The sequence below is a fragment of the Zootoca vivipara genome, chromosome 16, assembly GCF_965207765.1.
Source record: "Zootoca vivipara chromosome 16, rZooViv2.hap1.1, whole genome shotgun sequence".
Taxonomy (NCBI): Eukaryota; Metazoa; Chordata; class Lepidosauria; order Squamata; family Lacertidae; genus Zootoca; species Zootoca vivipara.
The window spans coordinates 12,322,772-12,347,263 of record NC_142599.1 but is presented as its reverse complement, the minus strand read 5'-3'; the positions used below and the strand labels follow the sequence as shown (position 1 = coordinate 12,347,263).

Here is a 24,492-nt window from a genome sequence, read left to right as displayed (position 1 = left end):
AAGAGTTAACAGCTGGGTGGTGAATTGGATTTTTTCGGGGGGGGGGGGAGGAGAGCTGTACGGTTTGCCAAGAAACATATTTCATAAACATAAATGCAAAAAACCTGGAATATCCGTCACTAAGCCCAACATTTTATTAATAAAGAAAGGCCATATTTTTAAAACGAAAATCTCGGAAACGAGACATAAAAGTAAATGGAAACATGGGCTCTCTTTTTTTTTAGCACTGCCAAAAGCTAAACCGCTCTCTTTCATAATCTTACGGTGACTTAAAAGAGAAGGCTTTCGGAAAACTCCAGGAAGGGAGCGGGTGGGGTGGGGTGGGGTGGGGTTGCAGAATTCTTTACCACTTACTTGATTCCAAGGGCAAATCCTTGAATAACTTCACCGGCATTTGGGCCAATGAAATGAAGGCCGAGGATTCGCTGTTCTTGCTGGCGTAAGCACACCATCTGAAAGCAAAACGGGGAGCAGCAGGAGACTGTCAGAAGAAGACACAGGAAGCTGCCTTCTGCTGAGCCAGAGCACTGGTCCATTGAGCTCAGTTCTGTTTGCACTGGCTGGCAGTGCCTTCGCTAGGGTTTCAGACAGGGGACCTTCCCAGCCTGACCGGAAGATGCCAGGGACTGAACCTGGGGCCTTCTGCAAAGTGGATGCTCTGTCACTACCAGAGGAGGCTTCCTTCTAGCACGTCAGACCATTGGTCCATCTAGCTCAGTGTTGCACGCACTGACTGGCAGCAACTTCTCCATGGTTTCAGGCAGGGGACGCCCGCAGGCCTACCTGGAGATGCCAGGAACTGAGACTGGGACAAGTGAGACTGTTTATCCACCTAGCCCTATACTCTCTGCTCTGACTGGCAGTAGGTCTCCAGGGTATTCAGGGTAGAGAAAGTCCTTTCCAATCTGGGGCGCTCTGCATGCAAAGCATCTCCTCTACCACCAAGCTACACCTTTTGCTTGAAATATAGGAAGGAGGACTTCTCATATATTGAAGGAGGATTATTCGTCCATCTAACTCAGTACTGTCTACACCGACAGGCAGTACCGTGTTTCTCATATTATAAGACATGTCTTATATTTATTTTTTCCTCAAAAAAACACACTATGGCTTATTTTCAAGGGATGTCTTATTTTTTTCCTCCTCCTCCTGCCGCGGCCGGCATTGCTGCTGCACCTATCACTATGTCTTATTTTCGGGGTATGGCTTATATTCCTTGAATGCTTAAAAATCCTGCTATGGCTTATTTTATGGGTATGTCTTAAAATATGAGAAACAGGGTAGTTCTCCAGGATTTCAGACATTTTCATTCCATTTCCCTTTTAACTTGTATACCATCTTTCTACATTACAATACGCAAGGTGGTTTGCAAGCTGAAGAAACAACAAAATAGACAGAAAAGGGGACAACACCTAATGACAATCTGATCCAATGCAAAAAAGTCATAATGAAAACATAACTTTAAAGTAGCAAATAAAGCCATAAAATAGCAAAAAAAGCAATATTCAATAATCTATTGGAGCATAACTATTGGAATAAAATTAAATATCAGCAAGTAATAATTAAACAACAACAACAACAATTTATTTATACCCCGCCACTCTGGGCGGCTTCCAATAAAATAATTGATTAAAGATTAAAAGCCTCCCTAAACAGGGCTGCCTTCAGATGTCTTCTAAAAATCTGGTAGCTGTTTTTCTCTTTGACATCTCTGATGGGAGGGCGTTCCACAGGGAGGGCGCCACTACCGAGAAGGCCCTCTGCCTGGTTCCCTGCAACTTGGCTTCTCGCAACGAGGGAACCGCCAGAAAGCCCTCGGCACTGGACCTCAGTGTCCGGGCAGAATGATGGAGGTGGAGACGCTCCTTCAGGTATACTGGACCGAGGCCTTTTAGGGCTTTAAAGGTCAGCACCAGCACTTTGAAGTGTGCTCGGAAACGTACTGGGAGCCAATGTAGATCTTTCAAGACCGGTGTTATGTGGTCTTGGCGGCCGCTCCCAGTCACCATTCTAGCTGCCACATTCTGGATTACTTGTAGTTTCCGGGTCACCTTCAAAGGTAGCCCCATGTAGAGTGCATTGCAGTTGTCCAAGCGGGAGATAACTAGAGCATGCACCACTCTGGCTAGACAGTCCGTGGGCAGGTAGGGTCTCAGCCTGCGTACCAGATGGAGCTGTAAGACACAGAATTGACCTGCGCCTCCATGCACAGCTGTGAGTCCAAAATGACTCCCAGGCTGCACACCTGGTCCTTCAGGGAGCACAGTTACCCCATTCAGGACCAGGGAGTCCTCCACAGCTGCCCGCCTCCTGTCCCCCACAAACAGTACTTCTGTCTTGTCAGGATTCAACCTCAATCTGTTAGCCGCCAGTTTAAGCAGTTTACACTTTAAGGACTATAATCAATAAACAATAAAGGACTATAATAATAAAAAAGGCAAGCCACAATGCATAGAATACCATAAAACATACAGAACCTTGTGGGGGGGGGTTTGCCAACCATTAATAGCAGAGGCAAATGTGAGCTGTGGACAAGAGCAGGGCACCCTGGCACTGGGGAGGCAGTTTTTGGCACCCTACCTCTATGTGGAAGCGAATCACTAGGTAGGGCAGAACACCTATGGCAGCTTCCCAGCAGACAGGGAGGTTGGTGCAGTACAAACACAACAGCAAGGAGGCTAGATAGGCTCCGACAGCGCATTTGCCCCATGCCAGCTTCCCCAGCCTTTGCTCCCACCATCTTCCCAACGAGGCTCTCCGGCAAAGCCACGGATGCAGAGTCTCCTCCGCGCTGGAAGTGGAGGTCAAACGCCAGGAGCACGGACTTACTTTTATGTAACATTGAGCTGCATCTCTTTCGGCCACGGTAAATTCCAACGGCTTATAAAACGCATGGTACACCTAACAGAAAGGAATATCGGAAGAGGCAATCAGAGCCCGGCGCCTGCCTTACGGATGCATCATTTTTACAGTAAGTATTCTGATAAGAGAAATCGGTACATAATCTTTGTTAAGTAGTACAGCATACAGCCTCTTTGCACAGGTTTCCTGCTTCCTGCAACCAGAGAGATAACGCCCACCCTTCCCATTTTTCTTTCGATGCCCTGGTTTTGGGGACAAGCAGAAGCCAGGATGGGATCTACTGGTGGGCCTCTTGCACTGGATTCTCAAGGGGGGTTCTGATTCCAACGACATAAGTTGGTGGGAAACCTGCCATGGCTTGCTTTGAGCTGCTACATAATCTACCAGCCTCAGTGGTCGTCATCTGTAAAATGGGAGGATCAATTAGTTGCATTCGATCAGACCTTCGTGCAGCCCTGTGGGCCTGTTATGTGATGGGATCTCTGGAATCTGTAATTAACTTGGATGTGGATTTCTACCGGTATATTGAGGCTGGGGCAGTGTATAGCATTGTAGGGCACAACTGATAAGTATCTCAGCAGCCAGGATTTCCACCCACCCCGGCCTGGAGCCACTCTGTGCATCTGGCTCATTGGTGGACACATCAGAAGAGAAGCTGGATCCCACAAGTCTGCCCCAACTGATTTCATCCAGCGGCATCCCACTCATGCAAAAACGGCAGGGCATTCCGCCCAGGATAAAGAAGGCCCAAAGGAACTGAGCTTGACATAGAGTCAGGCTTCGGGGAATTGGCTCACCCCACCCCACCCCTGGTGGCAATAGATAAGAAGATCAAACAAAAGGAACATCTTACCGGTTAGAATCTTTAATAATCACAGCGAATGAACAAAGAACACATCACCTAGAAATGGCAGTGTTCCCGATTAAGTTCACTCCCCCCTGTCCCTATTAATCTACATCACTCCTACGTCTTGTAATCTGATATTGTAGCCTCTGTGACTTTGGAGGGGGTGCGTGAATGCTGTCCAGAGACTGCGAATCTGTTAACTCTCTTCTAGTGTTTCCCCCCTGCTAGCTGCTCCCTATCCAGTATTTCCCAGCTTCTGCCTTCTGAACTATGCCCCTCTGCAAACCACTGTTCCAAATCTATACTGTCCTCCTGCTCCTGGGAAGATTCAGGATCAGGATCAGGGGGAGGGGGTGGCTCACACCATTCTTCCTCAGGGCAACCCTTCTCAACACGGTCCCCGACACACAGTGGCAGAGCAAGCTGGCTACTCAGCACCGGTGGCCAGCAGCCATGCCTGTCAGGAGCCCAGCGTACCTCTATATGATCTGCTCCAAACCGCCCTGCAGCTTCTTCTTCTGAGAGTCCTACACAACCATACTCCAGGGGAGTGAAGACAGTGGTAGGCACCTAGGTGATAGAAGGCCATCCTGTTACTTTTAAGCCAATAGATCAAGAGCCCCATGCTTCTCCCTATCCCCCCCAAACTCAGTGACACACAGTAGTAGTGTAGTGGCAAAAGCCATCTAGGCCAACCCCCAACAATGCAGGAATCTCAACATGCGGCCCCCCATCCAATTTCAAACCATACCAGACCCTGCTTAGCTTCACAAATGTGCTAGCAGGTTCATTGCTGCATGTGACAAATTGAAGCACTTTTAAAATGTTTATTTCTGCCCGGCTGGCAAAGAGTTAACCCACCTCCAGCCTGACTGACTTAGAACTCTGATGGGGGCGGGACTGTGCCCGGTTTAAAAGAGGAGGGAGAGGGAGGAAGGTGTGGTGTGGTGTTATGAGGTGGCTTGTTTGAAGACAGTGAAGAGGCTAGGAAAACTTAAAGTTAAATGTTTGACTGAGTTTATTTTGTACAACTGGAACAAAGCTAATTAATAAATGACACGTTAAAGAATCACCTATGTTTTTAACACAATAAAACTTCATCTCTGTTTTGCCAAAAAGGTCCGTCTGTATTTTTCCAGCGAGGTACCAGGACTCACAGCCGTGGTGACTCAAGAGAGGGCAAAACTCACCTCAGGCAGGGAGGTGGCGGTTTGTGTCCTTAAGTTACACGGAGGAGGCTTAGAAGGGTAACCTGAGGTGCCAAGGAGTTGCCAGAGTGCATAGGGCAAACTTCTACAGTGGGGAATCCAACTGAGGGAGACCCTTTACTGGAGGCAAGAGGTTATTCCGTGGGACAGCCTAGAGTTTCTTAAGGTACCAGGTCACGCAAGCTGGAAGGCTCTCCTTACTAAGAAACCCATTAGTAAAAGGGGTTGATTTTTGAGGCGGCAGGAGCCGAGGGTGGGTGTTTTCCCCTTTGGATTCCTGTGTCGCAGTGATAGTAAGGTAGAGTGGGACACGGGTCGTCACACTGCACCACTAGCAGGGGCTGATGCAGGGCTCCTTCATAATAGTGACAGCCATGGCGACTCACAGCCATGCCACCCCCCCTTAGATTATACAATAACTTTATAATTATACAAGTTATAATTAGGGATATATTGCAATGATCAGTGCAGATCCTCCATGTATTGCCTTTCCCCTAGATCAACTCCTTCTCGGTGTTCTTCCCTCACCCCTTTTCCAGAGTGACCCCGGGAGCCAATCCTCAGTGGCTGACTTGCCTCTTTGCACTCTGATTGGCTCCAGTCAACACACAGAGCAAGAAGGCTTATTCTCATTGGCCAAAAAGCTCCTCTTTCATGCTGATTGGGTGGTTCTAGGATGCTATAGACAAGGACTCTGCTACAGAAATAATACAAGTCGTTGATCCCCCCCCCCGACCCTAGCATTGTTTTGTTGCTTACTTGAATTATCCATGTTTTGCAATTTGTAAACTGCTTTGAAGCCATATTGGCAACTAAGGGGTATATCGATTTAATTAATACTAATACAGTGGTACCTCGGTTTTCAAGGCTCGAAAACCGAGGCGCAAAGGGCACTCTGCAAATTCAATAGAGAAAATTGTGAAAAACAACAGATACACGCAGCGGAAGCCGTTCAACTTCTGAGGCACATTCGAAAACGGAAGCATTTACTTCCGAGTTTTCGGAGTTCGAAAACTGAAACGTTCGGCTCCCGAGACGTCCAAAGACCGAGGTACCACTGTACTACAGATGTTAAATAACAACCACAGCCAAACATTTATTCATGCCCATGGAGAAGTGTGGCAGTGGTATGCGATTGCTTTGCAACAAATCGTTCATTTTCGAACCCCCAGGGAAGAAAAAAACTTTCAAACTACTCACGTTGTCGTAATCCATGAGTTCTGCCGACTGGCCAAATAGCCTCTGAGCAACTAGCTTCCCTGCAGCAATGGCCGTAGGCGTTAGCTCGGGGCGACCCTAAGACGAGACAACAGAATTAGGAGAGGTCCAAAATGTCAATGCAAAACTTGAACCCATGACCCAGACTAAGTTATGTTATCTATCTATCTATTCAGTCAGAACTCACCAGAACTCAATTCTGGCAGCTCTTAGCTGGGCTCCATTGCCATTATAAGAGAACTACTGTAGAAATTGGAGTTCTTGGTGAAGTCCAGAAATAAATAGTAAATTGCAAGAACTCGGGCCAGGAGGAAGATGAATTTCAAGTAAGTCTTCAAAAGGTTTTATTTATGTAATGATGAATTCAAATAGGAATCAATTCCAGTATGATAGTGAGGCAAATGAAAATAAATGCCAGTGGAAAAAATCCCAGGACAAGGCCCTGTTTCGACAATTCTTCATCAGCAATGTTTCAATGGTGAGAGTGTACCAAGTTGTTGTTGTTGTTGTTTAGTCGTTTAGTCGTGTTCAACTCTTCGTGACCCCATGGACCAGAGCATGCCAGGCACTCCTGTCTTCCACTGCCTCCCACAGTTTGGTCAATCTCATGTTCGTAGCTTCGAGAACACCGTCCAACCATCTCGACCTCTGTCGTCCCCTTCTCCTAGTGCCCTCCATCTTTCCCAACATCAGGGTCTTTTCCAAGGATTCTTCTCTTCTCATGAGGTGGCCAAAGTATTGGAGCCTCAGCTTCAGGATCTGTCCTTCCAGTGAGCACTCAGGGCTGATTTCCTTAAGAGTGGATAGGTTTGATCTTCTTGCAGTCCATGGGACTCTCAAGAGTCTCCTCCAGCACCATAATTCAAAAGCATCAATTCTTCGGCGATCAGCCTTCTTTATGGACCAGCTCTCACTTCCATACATCACTACTGGGAAAACCATAGCTTTAACTATACGGACCTTTGTCGGCAAGGTGATGTCTCTGCTTTTTAAGATGTTGTCTAGGTTTGTCATTGCTTTTCTCCCAAGAAGCAGGCATCTTTTAATTTCGTGACTGCTGTCACCATCTGCAGTGATCAAGGAGCCCAAGAAAGTAAAATCTCTCACTGCCTCCATTTCTTCCCCTTCTATTTGCCAGGATACCAAGTATGTATCAAATATGTTTGCCTTATTTGCCTATCATACTGGAATTGATTCCTATTTGAATTCATCATTACATAAATAAAACCTTTTGAAGATTTACTTGAAATTCATCTTCCTCCTGGCCCGAGTTCTTGCAATTTACTGATTATAAGAGAACAAGGCGGGTGTTCATGGTGAGTTCTGGCACACACACCCCTCTCTCTCTGTGTGATCTATCTATCTATCATCATCTATCTATAACAAACAAGACTAACAGAGTCTTTCTAAAACTCAACTAAAGGGTGGTGGGATACAATTGAGAATGGTCAGGTATAAGGTAAGGAGACCAAAGATACAAAGAAAAACATTGGAAGAAATTTGTACAAAAGAGGCAATACAGCAGCACCTCAAGATAAGTCACAACCAGCAGATCAAAAACTCATATAATCTGTTCGCCTTGTTTGTTATACATTTAATGATAATTAAAAAGAACGGAAGCAAGTCCCAAGTTGCAGTTTGGGATTAATCCCAAGGTTTAGGCAAATGTATGTGTTATCTCTTTCCCCGAACTAACGTTTTGGCTTGCGAGATTGTCTGTCAATGTGATTTGTCAACGTTGCTGTTTCCCTCCACCCGCCCCCCCTCCCCGCAAACCGCCTGAAATGCAGCTGCCAATCATTTCTGTGGCAGGAAATACAGATGTTATTTTGGCGTTCCAGAGATCAGAGAAAGAGATAAAACTTGGAGGGTGGGGGAGGAAAGCCTCTGGCATACATTCCTTTTTTTTAAAAAGCACAAGGAACACCCAAGCTAATTACTAAAACATGCAGACATAGGCATAGGGTATTTTCCCTCTCTTTGTGCGCATGAAAAAACAACGGCTTAAGACTTCCCTGAGTAAACAAGTCGACACAAACGCTCGCTTTGCACCCATGCGTGGGACTATGTTAGATTATCGGCAATAAAAATTCTAGGACCCATAAAGGCTTTCTGGGAAATGGTACATAATGAGTTTAAGAAGGTGTTTAAAAATACTTTTGTTAAAAAGCCGGAAGCCATTCTCTTGGGTATAGTGGGTGAAGAGATACCAAGGGAAGATAAAAGCTTGTTTATGTGTGCAACAACGGCGGCAAGAACTCTTTTAGCCCAAAACTGGAAACAAGAAGAAGTCCAACAAAAGAAGAGTGGCAGATGAAGATGATGGACTTTGCAGAACTGGCGAAGCTGACAGGAAAAATCCGAAACCGGCAAGATCAAGTATTCCAGAAAGACTGGAGTAAATTCATACGATATCTGAAAAATCATTGTCAGCAATTAACATCACTAGCAGCGTTGTCTGAAGACTCGTAATGAGAAATTTTCTATCTTTTTTATATTTATTTAAATCTTTGAGCTCTTCTGTAATGAGTGCAATTAGAATTGGAAAACGTATAAATCGCAATGATATAAAAGGTGAATTTTGAAAGCCATGAGGCGGGAGGGAAGCAAGTCGATGGGCTCTAAGAGCCAAGACGGTATAGTGGATAAAGATGGTGTGAATGCATAAAATTAAAGGGAAAAGAAATAAAAATTATATTTAAAAAAATAAAAATTCTAGGACCCAAAGCAATGAATTCAAGTTACAAGAATGGTGATTCCGATTAAACATCAAGAATAATGTTTCTTACAAAATAAAAAAATTCCTTCAGTAGCACCTTAAAGACCAACTAAGTTTTTATTTTGGTATGAGCTTTCGTGTGCATGCACACTTCGTCAGATACCTGGGTACCTGACGAAAAAATAAAAACTTAGTTGGTCTTTAAGGTGCTACTGAAGGAATTTTTTTATTTTGTTTCGACTCAGACCAACACGGCTACCTACCTGTAACTAGAACGTTTCTGACAGTAAGAGTTGTTTGACAGTGGAACAGACTCCCCCGACAGCCGGTGGACTCTCCTCCTTTCGAGGTTTTTAAGCAGAGGTTGGCTGGCCACCCACCATGGATGATCAAGCTGAGATTCCTGCATTGGACTAGAGCAGTGTTTCCCAACCTTGTGCCTCCAGCTGTTTTCGGACTACAATTCCCATCATTCCTGACCACTGGTCTTGCTAGCTAGGGATGATGGGAGTTGTAGTCCAAAAACAGCTGGAGGCACAAGGTTGGGAAACACTGGACTAGAGGACCCTCGAGGTCCCAATTCTATGATTCAATGATTCTAATAGGCTGCCAGATCAGGCCAGTGGCCCATCTAGTCCAGCATCCTGTTCACACAGGGGTAAACCAGGTGCTCCCATGGGAAGCCCACAAACAGCACAAATTCACGGTGTGGTGTCGTGGTTAAGGGTGCTGGACTAGGGACTAGGTGGCCAACTTTGCTGAGTGACCTTGGGCCAGTCACTCAGGCTCTGCCCAACTTCTACCTTGCAAGGCGTGAGGGTAGAATGTGGAGAAGTGTGCTCACTGCTGCACGTTCCTTGCAAGAAAGGTGGGAGAATATAAATGCCACAAATAAATAAAGAACACCCTCACTTCCTGCTCTTGACAGCAAGAGATATTTAGAAGCGTTACCCCCTCCGACAGTGGAGGCAGAACATAGCCGTTTGGGTTAGGAGGCACTAATAAATGGGTACGCAAACTAAGGCTCAGGGGCCGGATCTGGCCCAATCGCCTTCTCAATCCAGCCCGCGGACAGTCTGGGAATCAGCATGTTTTTACATGAGTAGATTGTGTCCTTTTATTTAAAATGCATCTCTGGGTTATTTGTGGGGCCTGCCTGGTGTTTTTACATGAGTAGAATGTGTCCTTTTATTTAAAATGCATCTCTGGGTTATTTGTGGGGACGGCCTGGTGTTTTTACATGAGTAGAATGTGTCCTTTTATTTAAAATGCATCTCTGGGTTATTTGTGGGGCCTGCCTGCCTGGTGTTTTTACATGAGTAGAATGTGTCCTTTTATTTAAGAAGCATCTCTGGGTTATTTGTGGGGACGGCCTGGTGTTTTTACATGAGTAGAATGTGTCCTTTTATTTAAAAAGCATCTCTGGGTTATTTGTGGGGACGGCCTGGTGTTTTTACATGAGTAGAATGTGTCCTTTTATTTAAAAAAGCATCTCTGGGTTATTTGTGGGGACGGCCTGGTGTTTTTACATGAGTAGAATGTGTGCTTTTATTTAAAAAGCATCTCTGGGTTATTTGTGGGGACGGCCTGGTGTTTTTACATGAGTAGAATGTGTCCTTTTATTTAAACTGCATCTCTGGGTTATTTGTGGGGCATAGGAATTCATTCACCCCCCCCAATATAGTCTGACCCCCCCAGAAGGTCTGAGGGACACTGGACCAGCCCCCTGCTGAAAACGTTTGCTGACCCCTAGCTTTCTCCTCCACAAATTTGCCTGCTCTCAAAGTCATTCCTGTTGGAGGACTTGTAAAAGGGTAAAAGAATACGTATTGGGAAATAATATATAATGAATTGAAAAAAAATGTTTAAAAGTACCTTTTAAAAAAACACAACATCCAGAGTCCTTTTTGTTTGGAATAATTCAGAGGGAAATTCCCAGGTGTCAAAAAAGGTTACCGTATTTATGTATGCTACTACTGCAGCCTGTGTTTTGTTAGCCCCAAAATGGAAAATGAGCGAGGTCCCAACCAAAGAAGAATGGCAACTTAAACTGATGGAATACGTGCAGCACGTAGACTTAACTTTTAGAATAAGAGAACAAGAAAAATGTATGTTCAAAGAAGACTGGAAAATGTTTACTGAATATATGGGTGAAAATTGTGTTCATTAAAAAAAACGCTGGTAGCACTAAGATAAATTCAACAGTTTAAATAGGTTTTGATGGTTGTAACAATGGATTATCGAACGGTTCGATTCATGTAAAATATGCAGGGATGAATGGCATGTAAAATGAACCACGGAAAGAGAAGAAGGGAAGTCTTTGATTTAAGGTTGTGTAAATGAATATTTTGAAATGTAAATTAGAAAATTTAATTATATATTCATGTCATTCTTGTTGGTGGCCATCATTACATTTTGTGGGAGCAAATTCTATAGTTTAACTAGGGGCTGTGTGGAGAAGCTACTTCTTTTTTTGGCCATCCTGAATCTTCCGGCATTCGGCTTTGCTGAGTGTCCACAAGTTCTAGTGTTATCAGAGATGGGGGGGGGGGGCTTTCTCTGCCCCAAACCATTTAGCCTCTCTTGCAAGAATGGTTAGAAGTTGTGAGTTGCTGCCAGCAAGATGGCAGACTGCACATGATGCCTTTCAGAGAGAGAGAGAGAGAGAGAGAGAGAGAGAGGGAGTAAGAAGCGTTTTTGCAAAAACCGTGTGAACTTAATTGTCAAGCAGTTTGATTTCACAGTCAAATTACTAACACCTTCAGCCTTTTTTTTTAAAAAAAAGCTGTACTCCTTTTTTTTTTGGCCTTCCACGGGCAGCAAAACCTATTTATTTCAGAAGCAGCATTGATATAGGAGAGATAACAAAGCCTTCTTTGCCAGTTGTTGCCACATAATGCTTTTCACCTGATAAGCATCAGTAATAATCTCTAATGCAGAGGTGTTTTGCGTGGAGGAAATTACTGTTCTGTGTTGCTGGCATAAACACTCCGAATGAAAATGAAAAGAGAGGGGCTTTAGCACGCTGATATAGGCTTGACGACAAATGGGCAGCGGTTATTAATCAAGAACAAAGTAAGTTTTCCTGTCATTGTCAAGGAGTTTATGTAGACGTCTACCTCTGTTATGTCTCCAATTGCATAAATGTGAGGAACAGAAGTGGTTTCTCTTGCATCAACAATGATCTTTCCCGTCGTGGGATTTGTTTCCACTCCAGCCATCTCCAAGTTGAGAGTTTGGGTGTCAGGGGCTCGGCCTGGGAAAGAAAGAGTAAGAGGGGTTTTTAAAGAAAAAAAATAAAAATTAAAAGAAACATTTTAAATTTTTTAAGCAGTTTTAATTCTTACAAAAATAAAAATAAATCCCCAACAATGTAAGGACACAGGAAGAGCCTGCTAGATCAGGACAGTGCAATAGTACTCTCCCCTCCTGTGGTTCCCACCAACTGGTACTCGGAAGCAGGGACGTGGCTGGTGCTGTGGTCTAAACCACTGAGCCTCTTGGGCTTCCCGATCAGAAGGTTGGCGGTTCGAATCCCCACGACGGAGTGAGCTCCTGTTGCTCTGTCCCAGCTCCTGCCAACCTAGCAGTTCGAAAGCACACCAGTGCAAGTAGATAAGTAGGTACTGCTGCGACGGGAAGGTCAATGGCTTTTCCGTGCACTCTGGTTTCCATCACGGTGTCCCATTGAGCCAGAAGCGGTTTAGTCCTGCTGGCCACATGACCCTGAAAGCTGTCTGTGGACAAACGCCGGCTCCCTCAGCCTGAAAGCAAGATGAGCGCCACAACCCCATAGTCGCCTTTGACTGGACTTCACCGTCCAGGGGACCTTGACCTTTTTTAATCAGAAGCATTGCTGCCTCCAACTGCGAAGGCAGGGCCTTTAGCCGTCTTGGCTAGCAGTCATCAATATTCCTCTTTGCCACGAATTTGCCCAATCCTCTTTCAAAGCCATCTAGCTTAGAGGCAATCACTGCCTCCTGCAAGAGTGAGTTCGGCAGCTTAATTTCCACCGGGCATTAACTGTTCCCTTTAAGAATGCTGGATGCTGGAGCAGATGGGCCATTGGCCTGATCCAGCCAGCTCTTTTTATGACCCCCATTATCAACCACGTTAACCTTGCAAAGTGAGGAAGGGGAACCATTCCAGGCAACGGTCAGCTCGGTCACGAGATCACCACCCCGGGGTGGGGTCAAGATCCAGAACCAGAAATCTAAATCCGAAATTTTCCGTCTGATTTTTTTAAAAAAAGCCTTTTAAGAGGCTTATATTAGGAAAACAGAATAAAAGCATGCTCTCCGCCCCCCTCTCTTCGCTGGGAGAGGGAACACCCTTCCAACGTTTGATGTGAACTTGAGAGTCTCGTCCGAAGCCAGGATGGGAAATGTGTTTGCGTTCTGAAAACAAGGGCTGAGCGGAGGAAAACACTTAAGGGCCTTTGATGTGGAGGTAGGGAAATTATTAAACAAAAGGAAAGCCTGGCCCCTGCATTGGAGGTCTGATTATAAATAAACATATGATTCACTGTATTATCCGCCTGCCTTAAAAGCCAGGGTCCTCCCCGTTCTTCCAGTGCAAACAATGCTGTATCTGAACGGCTCTGAGACGGGGTGTGGGGGAGGCTCCTGCAGATTCATTTCAGCTGGCGAAACTGACACTTCCTCTGGGATCGGCGAGTGGAGCTGTCGGCACTCGAGCTATCTGTCTGCCTTCCGTCAGCCCTCCCTGTGGGATGCCGGATCCCTGCCGTCCCCTCTCTTTGCCATCTGGTCCCCGAGCTCCGATGCTATCAGGCACCAAAAATAATAACAACGACAATACTTTTAAAAGAAAACACAACCGAGACCTTATCTTGGGCTCGGATGTGAAACAACTTCCTACTGTTGTATTTCTTTTGTGCGCCGAGAATAAAAAGTCTGGGGAGGCTTGCAAAGCGGGGCAGCTTATGGTGAAACTTTTCCAGTTTCCCCGTTTTCCGGCTCAGGCAGAGCTTAGAGGAACAAGCTAGCACGCAATATGCTAATTATATATATATATATATATATATATATATATATATATATATATATACATACACATACATACACACACACACACACACACACACAGAGAGAGAGAGAGAGAAGGGGGAGGGCAGAGAGGGAGAGAAACCGCCACACAAATTTCTCCTCCCAGCAACCTGCCAAGACATTGTTGTTGTTGTTGTTGTTTAGTCGTTTAGTCGTGTCCGACTCTTCGTGACCCCATGGACCATAGCACGCCAGGCACTCCTGTCTTGCACTGCCTCCCGTAGTTTGGTCAAACTCATGTTCGTAGCTTCGAGAACACTGTCCAACCATCTCATCCTCTGTCGTCCCCTTCTCCTAGTGCCCTCAATCTTTCCCAACATCAGAGTCTTTTCCAAGGATTCTTCTCTTCTCATGAGGTGGCCAAAGTATTGGAGCCTCAGCTTCACGATCTGTCCTTCCAGGGAGCACTCAGGGCTGATTTCCTTAAGAATGGATAGGTTTGATCTTCTAGCAATCCATGGGACTCTCAAGAGTCTCCTCCAGCACCATAATTCAAAAGCATCAATTCTTCGGCGATCAGCCTTCTTTATGGTCCAGCTCTCACTTCCATACATCACTACTGGGAAAACCATAGCTTTAACTATACGGACCTTTGTCGGCAAGGTGATGTCTCTGCTTTTTAAGATGCTGTCTAGGTTTGTCATTGCTTTTCTCCCAAGAAGCAGGCGTCTTTTAATTTCGTGACTGCTGTCACCATCTGCAGTGATCAAGGAGCCCAAGAAAGTAAAATCTCTCACTGCCTCCATTTCTTCCCCTTCTATTTGCCAGGAGGTGATGGGACCAGTGGCCATGATCTTGGTTTTTTTGATGTTGAGCTTCAGACCATATTTTGCGCTCTCCTCTTTCACCCTCATTAAAAGGTTCTTTAATTCCTCCTCACTTTCTGCCATCAAAGTTGTGTCATCTGCATATCTGAGGTTGTTGATATTTCTTCCGGCAATCTTAATTCCTGCTTGGGATTCATCTAGTCCAGCCTTTCGCATGATGAATTCTGCATATAAGTTAAATAAGCAGGGAGACAATATACAACCTTGTCGTACTCCTTTCCCAATTTTGAACCAATCAGTTGTTCCATATCCAGTTCTAACTGTAGCTTCTTGTCCCACATAGAGATTTCTTAGGAGACAGATGAGGTGATCAGGCACTCCCATTTCTTTAAGAACTTGCCATAGTTTGCTGTGGTTGACACAGTCAAAGGCTTTTGCATAGTCAATGAAGCAGAAGTAGACGTTTTTCTGGAACTCTCTAGCTTTCTCCATAATCCAGCGCATGTTTGCTATTTGGTCTCTGGTTCCTCTGCCCTTTCGAAATCCAGCTTGCACTTCTGGGAGTTCTCGGTCCACATACTGCCTAAGCCTGCCTTGTAGAATTTTAAGCATAACCTTGCTAGCGTGTGAAATGAGCGCAATTGTGCGGTAGTTGGAGCATTCTTTGGCACTGCCCTTCTTTGGAATTGGGATGTAGACTGATCTTCTCCAATCCTCTGGCCATTGCTGAGTTTTCCAAACTTGCTGGCATATTGGGTGTAGCACCTTAACAGCATCATCTTTTAAAATTTTAAATAGTTCAGCTGGAATATCATCACTTCCACTGGCTTTGTTATTAGCAGTGCTTTCTAAGGCCCATTTGACTTCACTCTCCAAGATGTCTGGCTCAAGGTCAGCAACCACACTACCTGGGGTGTACGAGACCTCCATATCTTTCTGGTATAATTCCTCTGTGTATTCTTGCCACCTCTTCTTGATGTCTTCTGCTTCTGTTAGGTCCTTACCACTTTTGTCCTTGATTATGGTAATCTTTGTACGAAATGTTCCTTTCATATCTCCAATTTTCTTGAACAGATCTCTGGTTTTCCCCATTCTATTGTTTTCCTCTATTTCTTTGCATTGCTCATTTAAGAAGACCCTCTTATCTCTCCTTGCTGTTTTTTGGAAATCTGCATTCAGTTTCCTGTATCTTTCCCTATCTCCCTTGCATTTTGCTTGCCTCCTCTCCTCCGCTATTCGTAAGGCCTCGTTGGACAGCCATTTTGCCTTCTTGCATTTCCTTTTCCTTGGGATGGTTTTCGTTGCTGCCTCCTGTATAATGTTACGAGCCTCCATCCATAGTTCTTCAGGCACCCTGTCCACCAAATCTAAATCCTTAAACCTGTTCCTCACTTCCACTGTGTATTCATAAGGGATTTGATTCAGATTGTATCTTACTGGCCCAGTGGTTTTTCCTACTTTCTTCAGTTTAAGCTGGAATTTTGCTATAAGAAGCTGATGATCTGAGTTACAGTCAGCTCCAGGTCTTGTTTTTGCTGACTGTATAGAGCTTCTCCATCTTTGGCTGCAGAGAATATAATCAATCTGATTTCGATGCTGCCCATTTGGTGATATCCATGTGTAGAGTCGTCTCTTGTGTTGTTGGAAGAGAGTGTTTGTGATGACCAGCTTGTTCTCTTGACAGAACTCTATTAGCCTTTGCCCTGCTTCATTTTGAACTCCAAGGCCAAACTTGCCAGTTGTTCCTTTTATCTCTTGATTCCCTACTTTAGCATTCCAATCCCCTGTAATGAGAAGAACATCCTTCTTTGGTGTCATTTCTAGAAGGTGTTGTAGGTCTTCATAGAATTGGTCAATTTCACTTTCTTCAGCACCGGTAGTTGGTGCATAAACTTGGATTACTGTGATGTTAAAAGGTCTGCCTTGGATTCGTATCGAGATCATTCTGTCATTTTTGAGATTGCATCCCATTACAGCTTTTGCCACTCTTTTGTTGACTATGAGGGCCACTCCATTTCTTCTACAGGATTCTTGCCCACAGTAGTAGATATGATAGTCACCCGAACTGAATTCACCCATTCCCTTCCATTTTAGTTCACTGATGCCCAGGATGTCGATATTTATTCTTGTCATCTCATTTTTGACCACATCCAGCTTACCTCTATTCATGGTTCTTACATTCCAGGTTCCTATGCAATATTTTTCTTTACAGCATCGGACTTTCCTTTCGCTTCGCCAAGACATTAGGAAGGAGCAAATCTGCCCATTTTTGATTTCCGCCATTTTCTGTCAGACCCAGGAAGTCACCGAATTAAAGCTTTCACCGTAATGCAGGACCTTGCAAACACAACTAGGGGTGGGAGATACAGTCAGTTTAGGTTTCTCTCAGTTTCTCAAATTTTCCAATCTGGAGTTGAGTTCTGCACATCAGTCAGCATTTTTTTTTAAAGTCCTCATGAAAATTCACCAGTATTTCAGTGTGAATTTCTCCTGCTTTGCACATTTTTGTATCCGATTTTTCCAAATTCACTTTTTTTTTTTGGCAAAACAATTTCTCCACATACAATACATTTGTGCATGCTACTTTCACAAATATATACCCATTTTCATGCACACTTTCCTCTAATGTTTGCGTATTCGTACAGGTTAGCCGAAGGGAGGATTGCATTGCAAAATTCAGAGAAGTGCAAAGTTTGAAGGATGGCTGTGTTCCAGTGAAATTGTTACAGAAAGTGCAGATTCGATAAGTGTGCATTTAAAGGGGAACTGAGCTGAATATCTCCCCCCTCCCTAAAACAGACTGGCATTTTGTTTTAATGCTGTAACAAAAACAACAGCTGAGATGATCAAATCTGCAGGGCAATGTTTAATTTTTCTCGGTTCCAATCTCCCGACATCTGAAGGAAGAAAGGGAAACGCATTTGGGCGACCCAAAGCGAAACCTCATCCTCTTTCCCACGTGTGTCCCATGCGGAATCCTGAAAGCAGCGCCGAAAATGTTAAAACTCAACGCTGGAATTTTATTGGCTGGAAGCCATGCCCAGCTCTGGTTTCCAAGCTGAAGAATCTATTCAATACCTTCCATTAAGATCAAATGGGCGAAAATGTTTTGGTTTGGGGAAATGCTTTAGTTGTGTCTAGAGGCTTAGGTAGCTCCACTTCCAAATTTTGAAGCCCCCCCAATGTGTTCTTAATCTCCAGCTGTTTCTGGACTACCATTCCCATCATCAGGATCAGGTTTAAGGTGCTGGTTTTGACCTTTAAAGCCCTATGCGGCTTGGGACCCTCGTACCTACGGGACCGCCTCTCCTGGTATGCCCCGCGGACAAACAACAATGTTCTGGAGATCCCGAGCCATAAGGTGGCTAGATTGGCCTCAACTAGGGCCAGGGCCTTTTCAGTATTGGCACCAACTTGGTGGAACGCTCTTTCACAGAAGACCAGGGCCCTGCGGGATTTGTCATCTTTCCGCAGGGCCTGCAAGACAGAGCTGTTCCGCCTGGCCTTTGGGTTGGACTTAGTCTGACCCCTGTGTTTTCCTCCCTCATGGCTTGGATTTATGGACTACTTAAAATCAGGCTGCATTTTAAACTTAAATTTTAAATTTTAATACTGTATTTTAATTAATTGCTTTTCATGTTTTATTGTAATTTTATTGGTGTGAGCCGCCCTGAGCCCGGTTTTGACTGGGGAGGGCGGGGTACAAATAAAAATTTATTATTATTATTATCCCTGACCGCTGGCCCTGCTAGCTAGGGATGATGGGAGTTGTAGTCTAAAAACAGCTGGAGGCCCAAGTTTGGGAAACACTGATGTAAAAAGAGGCCCTACTGGATCTGGCCATTGGCTCCTGTAGCCCAGCACCCTGTTCTCATAGTAACAACAACAACAACAACAACAACAACAACAACAACAACAAGAATAACATTATTTATACCCAGCCCATCCCCAGCCACTCTGGGCAGCTTCCAGCAAAATGTTAAAATACAATAATTCATCTAATACAAAAACTTCCCTAAACAAGGCTGCCTTCAGATGTCGTCTTAAAGTCAGATATCTTCTAAAAGTCATAGTGGTCAAACAGATGCCCCAATGGGAAGACAAGTACTGAGAGCAACAGCCGCGCTTTTCCTCCTTGTGCAATTCCAGGCACTGGCATTCAGAGGCTAATGCTGGCTTTCCTCAGATGCTTAGACCAGGGGTCCCCAGACTACGGCCCGTGGGCCAGATGCGGCCCAATTGGCCTCCCAATCTAGCCCGCGACGACCCCCGCCGCCCGCTGCCGCCCGCTCTTACGCCACACAGCGTGGCGGCGCACTTCCAGATCGGAAAAAAAGCGCCGAAAATCGTTTGTGCGCATGCGTATGGGCCTCTCCCGACCCAGAAGAGGTCATTTCCGGTGCACCTCCAGGTCGGGGGAGGCCCATACGCATGCGCACAAACGATTTTCGGTGATTTTTTCCCGACCTGGAAGCGCCACCGCGCCAGTAAGTGTGTGTGCGCATGCGCACGGGCGCGCACTCCCCTGCCCTCCGGGCGATCGGCACGGCGGGCACCGGCCCAAAGCCGGGTAAGTCTGGGGACCCCTGGCTTAGACCCTTGAGAGCAGGAGGTGAAGGTGGCACACTGAACGCACAAGAACCTGCCTGACAAAAGTCAAGAGGGCTGATCCACCACCAAGTCCAGTGTGGCCTACCCCATCCGAGATCCTAGACCAGGGCTGGTCCCTCCAGATGCTGCTGAACTACAGTTCCCACCAGTCCCTCAGCAAACAGGGCCAAACCGTAGATAGGAAGCTGCTCCTCACAGAGCTATGATTCCCAGAGTTCCCTGTGAAGAGGGGTTGGCTGTTAGACCACTCTGGGAACTGTGAGGGGAACAACAACTCTCAGCATCCTTGACAGACCATAGCTCCCAGAATTCTTTGGGGGAAGCCATGACTGTTTAAAGCAGCATCACAGCGCTCTAAACACATGATGTGACTGTGGACAGTCGGTTGATGCAATAATAGTGCAACAGTGGTGGATTTATACTGGACTGTGCACACATTGTTCTGTTACGTTATTTGCTCTTTGGTCTCACTATTGCCGCCTGGAGGAAGGCTCTTGCACTATACAGTGGTACCTCGACTTATGAAGACGATCCGTTCCGCGGCCGTCTTCGTAAGTCGAGGTTTTCGGATGTCGAAGCACCGCTACGGCGCATGTGCCGGGCGCGTGCGGCAAAAAGGACTTCTGGGAGTTGTCCACTTCGGACGTCGAAACCTTCGGAAGTCGAAGCATTCGGATGTCGAAGTATGACTGTATATGTGGGTTCCACTATCCAAATACAAAAATTCACTAATCCAAACATGAGGAATTAGGACCCAAATCTTGCTACACACACACACACACACACACACTGCAGATTCAGATATCCAAACAGCTGGACCTGCTTGTAGTATACAGTGGTACCTCTGGTTACAGACACTTCAGGTTACAGACGCTTCAGGTTACAGACTCCGCAAACCCAGAAATAGTACCTCGGGTTAAGAACTTTGCTTCAGGATGAGAACAGAAATCGTGTGGCGGCAGCGGGAGGCCCCATTAGCTAAAGTGGTACCTCAGGTTAAGAACGGTTTCAGGTTAAGAACGGACCTCCAGAACGAATTAAGTTCTTAACCCGAGGTACCACTGTACTGTAAACAAACAAGCAGCCTTAAACAAGCCTTTTTTGTGTTTTGCTGGTCTTTGGCAGACATTTCACCAGAAACCCTGGTGGGAAGGATGGAGGGGGGTCAAACAACTAAAGGAGCATTTTTCCCCTCCTTGTTTGCCTTTTGCAAGGTTTCAGAAGGTTTTTCTGGGTTGTTGTTGTTTGTCAGTTTGAAGGTCAAAATTCTACAGTTGGAATGCATTAGAACTTTCCTCATAGGAATCTGTGGAAATTGTTGGCTTATTTTGTGAACACTGGCAAGCTATTTCCTGAGAATGCCTTGTGTTTGAATATCGAGACTTGCACTTATAATGCCAAAACTGGGGGGGAAACCAAGGAACCTGGAGCACAGAATCTTGGGGTGGAAGGTACCCTAAAGGTAAAGGTACCCCTGACTGTTAGGTCCAATCACGGACGACTCTGGGGTTGCACACTCATCTTGCTCCAAAGGCCGAGGGAGTCGGCATTTGTCCACAGACAGTTTTTCCGGGCCATGTGGCCAGCATGCCTAAGTCGCTTCTGGCGAAACCAGAGCAGCACACAGAAACGCCATTTACCTTCCCGCCAGAGCGGTACCTATTTATCTACTTGCACTTTGAGGTGCTTTCGAATTGCTAGGTGGGCAGGAGCAGGGACTGAGCAACAGGCGCTCACCCCGTCACGGGGATTTGAACCACCAACCTTCTGATCGGCAAGCCCTAGGCTCTGTGGTTTAGACCACAGTGCCACCTGCGTCCCTAGGGAAGGTACCCTAAGGCTCAGCATTTCCAATCCCCAGAAATGAGGGAATCACAGCTAAAGAATCATTGACAGAGGGCCATCCAATCTCTGTTTAAAAAACTCAAATGAGGCAATATAAAATTTTTACAGGATCTCAACAGGAAGCTACGGGACATGCATAATTAGAAACAAAGTGGCATGTGTTCCCCAAAATTTTGCAGGCACAAACAGTATTCAAAGTGGGGTCATAATAAACCTCCCCACAAATAATAGTAATAGTAATAGTAATAGTAATAGTAATAATAATAATAATAATAATAATAATAATAATGAATGCACAATAAAAAGAACACCTGGATAGGCCCATAGAACCAAAATACCAACTGATCTTAGTTTAGGGTTCAAGGCAGTTCCTCTTTAAGGTTCAGCCAATATCTGTCCACCTGTAACTTACGAGGTTTCTGAGTTAACAATGGCCTGGTGGAGGGGGGGGGGCAATCTCTGTCATATGATAAGAGGAAAAGCCTCTTGAGTCCAAGGAGGGGATGTTTGGACCTCATTAAAAATCCCTGACAAGAGAACCGGCTGGCAAATTCCAAGCTGTTCCCCCCACCCTACCCCCAGCATGCCCCCTTGGGAAGGATTGAATCCGCAAAGCTGGAGGAAAATGAACAGCTGAGATTCGTCCTCGTAGAAATCAGTCATGGCCTTTGCTTTTCACATTAATGAGTTGGCTAAATTGGTCTGGTGTCTGCCCCCAAAACTGCATGGACCTTTCTCAAAACAATCTGGAGAGCTTTCTGCAGAAGGCGACGTTTGTGTGTGGGCAGGGGGAGTTGATTCAAAAGTTGGCAACGGTTGATCAATGCACCCTCTACGGGGGTGTGCAGGATCCCAATGGAGTCTTGAAAACCTTCTTACAAGGCTTTAGCCCTCATGCTTCTCAACATTATTCTGAAACCACAGCTCTGCCAAAATAAAAAAACCACCTTAATTGTGCTTGACCTTGACATTTTTCACAGCAGATTAATAACTATGCAATTAAATGATGACATGTCTTCTCAGAGATCCCCCCTGGTTGCTCATTCAAGGTGTTACTATATCACACCCTTAAAAAGCTTGGGATCAGTTTACCCCATAATATGCCCACTTGACTGCTTTCATCTGTTATATGTGCCACGTAATAATCATTCTGCACTTGTGGAGTTTTAGTGGAGCAGTACCTACATACACTTTGGAACTCTCTGCCTCTTGACGCCAAGCAGGCTTCTTCACTGTATTCTACTTCTTTCCCCACCCATTGGGCAACCTGGCTTCCAGTCCTCACTTCGCTATCACCCTCACCAGCCCCACAAACATGAAAATAAGAAGGATGGATGTGCAACTTACATACTTAAGACAACTCACACAGGCCTAGTTCACAGGCAACCATGGGTTGGGCATTACATTGAGAAGGATTGGCTCGTGCGCTCAGTTGCCTCCCCGATTCCGTGGTTGGTGGCAAGCCACAGTTTGCCATGAGATCCTGAGCTGACAAACTATGGCTTGCACTTATCAAATGCGCCCTAATAGTAAATTACAATCTGTAGCTAATTTAAAGTCTCTTTGGAGGGCAGGTGTAACTCACAGGCTGAAATCAAAATAGGTATCTTGGTTTTGGTATTAAAAAAAAATAGGTAAAGGACCCTGGACAGTTAAGTCCAGTCAAGGTGACTATGGGGTTGCAGTGCTCATCTCGCTTTCAGGCCGAGGGAGCCGGCATTTGTCCACAGACAGCTTTCCAAGTCATGTGGCCAGCAGGCCTAAACCGCTTCTGGTGCAACAAAATACAGTGACAGAAACCAGAGCTCATGGAAACACAATTTACCTTCCCTTCCCGCCACAGCAGTACCTATTTATCTACTTGCACTGGCGTGCTTTCGAACTGGTAGGTTGGCAGGAGCTGGGAGATAGAGCAATGGGAGCTCACCCCATCACAGGAATTCAAACCGCTGACCTTCCGATCGGCAAGCCCAAGAGGCTCAGTGGTTTAGACCACAGCGCCACCCGCATCTTGCTTTAATAAGCCGTGATACCAACAAACCTGGAAGCCGAAGTGCAGTGATATGGAAATGCCAAAGAAAACCAGGACGGAAACTGTTGCCTCCTTACATCCTAACCTATGTAACCTCATAGGAACTCAATGCACCTCTGGCCGGCACCCTAGGTGTTATTTTTCCGTAGGCACAAGACCAAGTATGCAGCCTTGTCTCCTGCCCCTGTGGCTCTTGGGAGCTACACCTTTTCCAAGCAAATATGCTAAGCATCCTGACGATTGCGCTCCATGGCCACTTTCCCTTCCGTAGCGGCAGTTCCAAACACGGCCGAGCATTACGCCAAGTACACCTGGAGTCATCTTAAGACATATGGCTCCTAAATCAAGGGTTGGGATTGGAGCCATTCCAGGCGTTTGAGGCAAATCAGATAAGCCGCTCGGGGAAGAGAGCAGAGCTTGACGCGGGAAACACCCTCAGATATGCAGAACGAACCTTTCCTTAACTTTTTTTTTTTTTATATGCATCACAACTGTCAGGCGACACACCTTGACAAGGCAGATGGAAAGATACCTTCCGATCTGGCTTTGTTATTCCCCCCCTCCGGAATCTCCTCCCCACTCTCACCTACAAGCAGGTAGCAATAGCTCAACTGGTTAAGAGCATGCCAGGAGTGGAAAATCTGATCCCCATCTGGGAGAGCTGCATATTCCTGCATTGCTTTCCTGAATACAACATGGTTTTTTTTATCTTGATTGTTGCTCCGTTTCATTACTTTTGTACTATATCAATCTTTAAAGTTGTGAATTGCTCAGGTGCTGTGGTTAATTGGGCTGCATATGACGGTGCCAACCAAAACAACCAATCTCCCCATAAGCATAGTATACATTAAGAGCTGTTGACAGTGGAACAGACTCCCACAAGAAGTGGCGCTCTCCTTCCTTGGATGTTTTTAAGCAGAGGTTGGATGGACAACTGTTGTGGTATGATCAAGCTGAGATTCCTGCATTGGAGGGGGTTGGACTAGATGACTATTGGGGCACCTTCTCACTCTACAATTCTATGATTTTGAATCAGGAAAAAGGCAAGCCTACAATAGGTCTCCCTGACATCTACGCAGGAAGATTTATGTGTAATAGTGCATCTAGTCATGTAAGTGAACACCTGCAGTTTGAAGAGCTACGAGTCAGATACAAGCTGTGAGTCATTTTGGACTCATAGCTGTCCATGGAGGTGCAGGTCAATTCTGTATCCAGGGCAGCTATTTATCAGCTCCATCTGGTACGCAGGCTGAGACCCTACCTGCCCGCAGACTGTCTCGCCAGAGTGGTGCATGCTCTAGTTATCTCTCGCTT

The 24,492-nt window shown here is 45.6% G+C and overlaps 1 protein-coding gene across 1 annotated transcript in view; it reads right to left on the bottom strand.

The window, feature by feature from the left end:
- TXNRD2 (thioredoxin reductase 2) overlaps positions 1-24,492 on the bottom strand; it is a 69,474-nt gene that overhangs the window by 9,886 nt on the left and 35,096 nt on the right. Inside the window, exons 12-16 of the mRNA XM_035098261.3 lie at positions 11,974-12,110; positions 6,118-6,213; positions 4,187-4,279; positions 2,830-2,901; positions 355-452 (exon numbers count right to left, since the gene is read on the bottom strand). Of these exons, the coding sequence (XP_034954152.2) occupies positions 355-452; positions 2,830-2,901; positions 4,187-4,279; positions 6,118-6,213; positions 11,974-12,110 (496 nt within the window). The remainder of the gene's footprint in view (positions 1-354; positions 453-2,829; positions 2,902-4,186; positions 4,280-6,117; positions 6,214-11,973; positions 12,111-24,492) is intronic.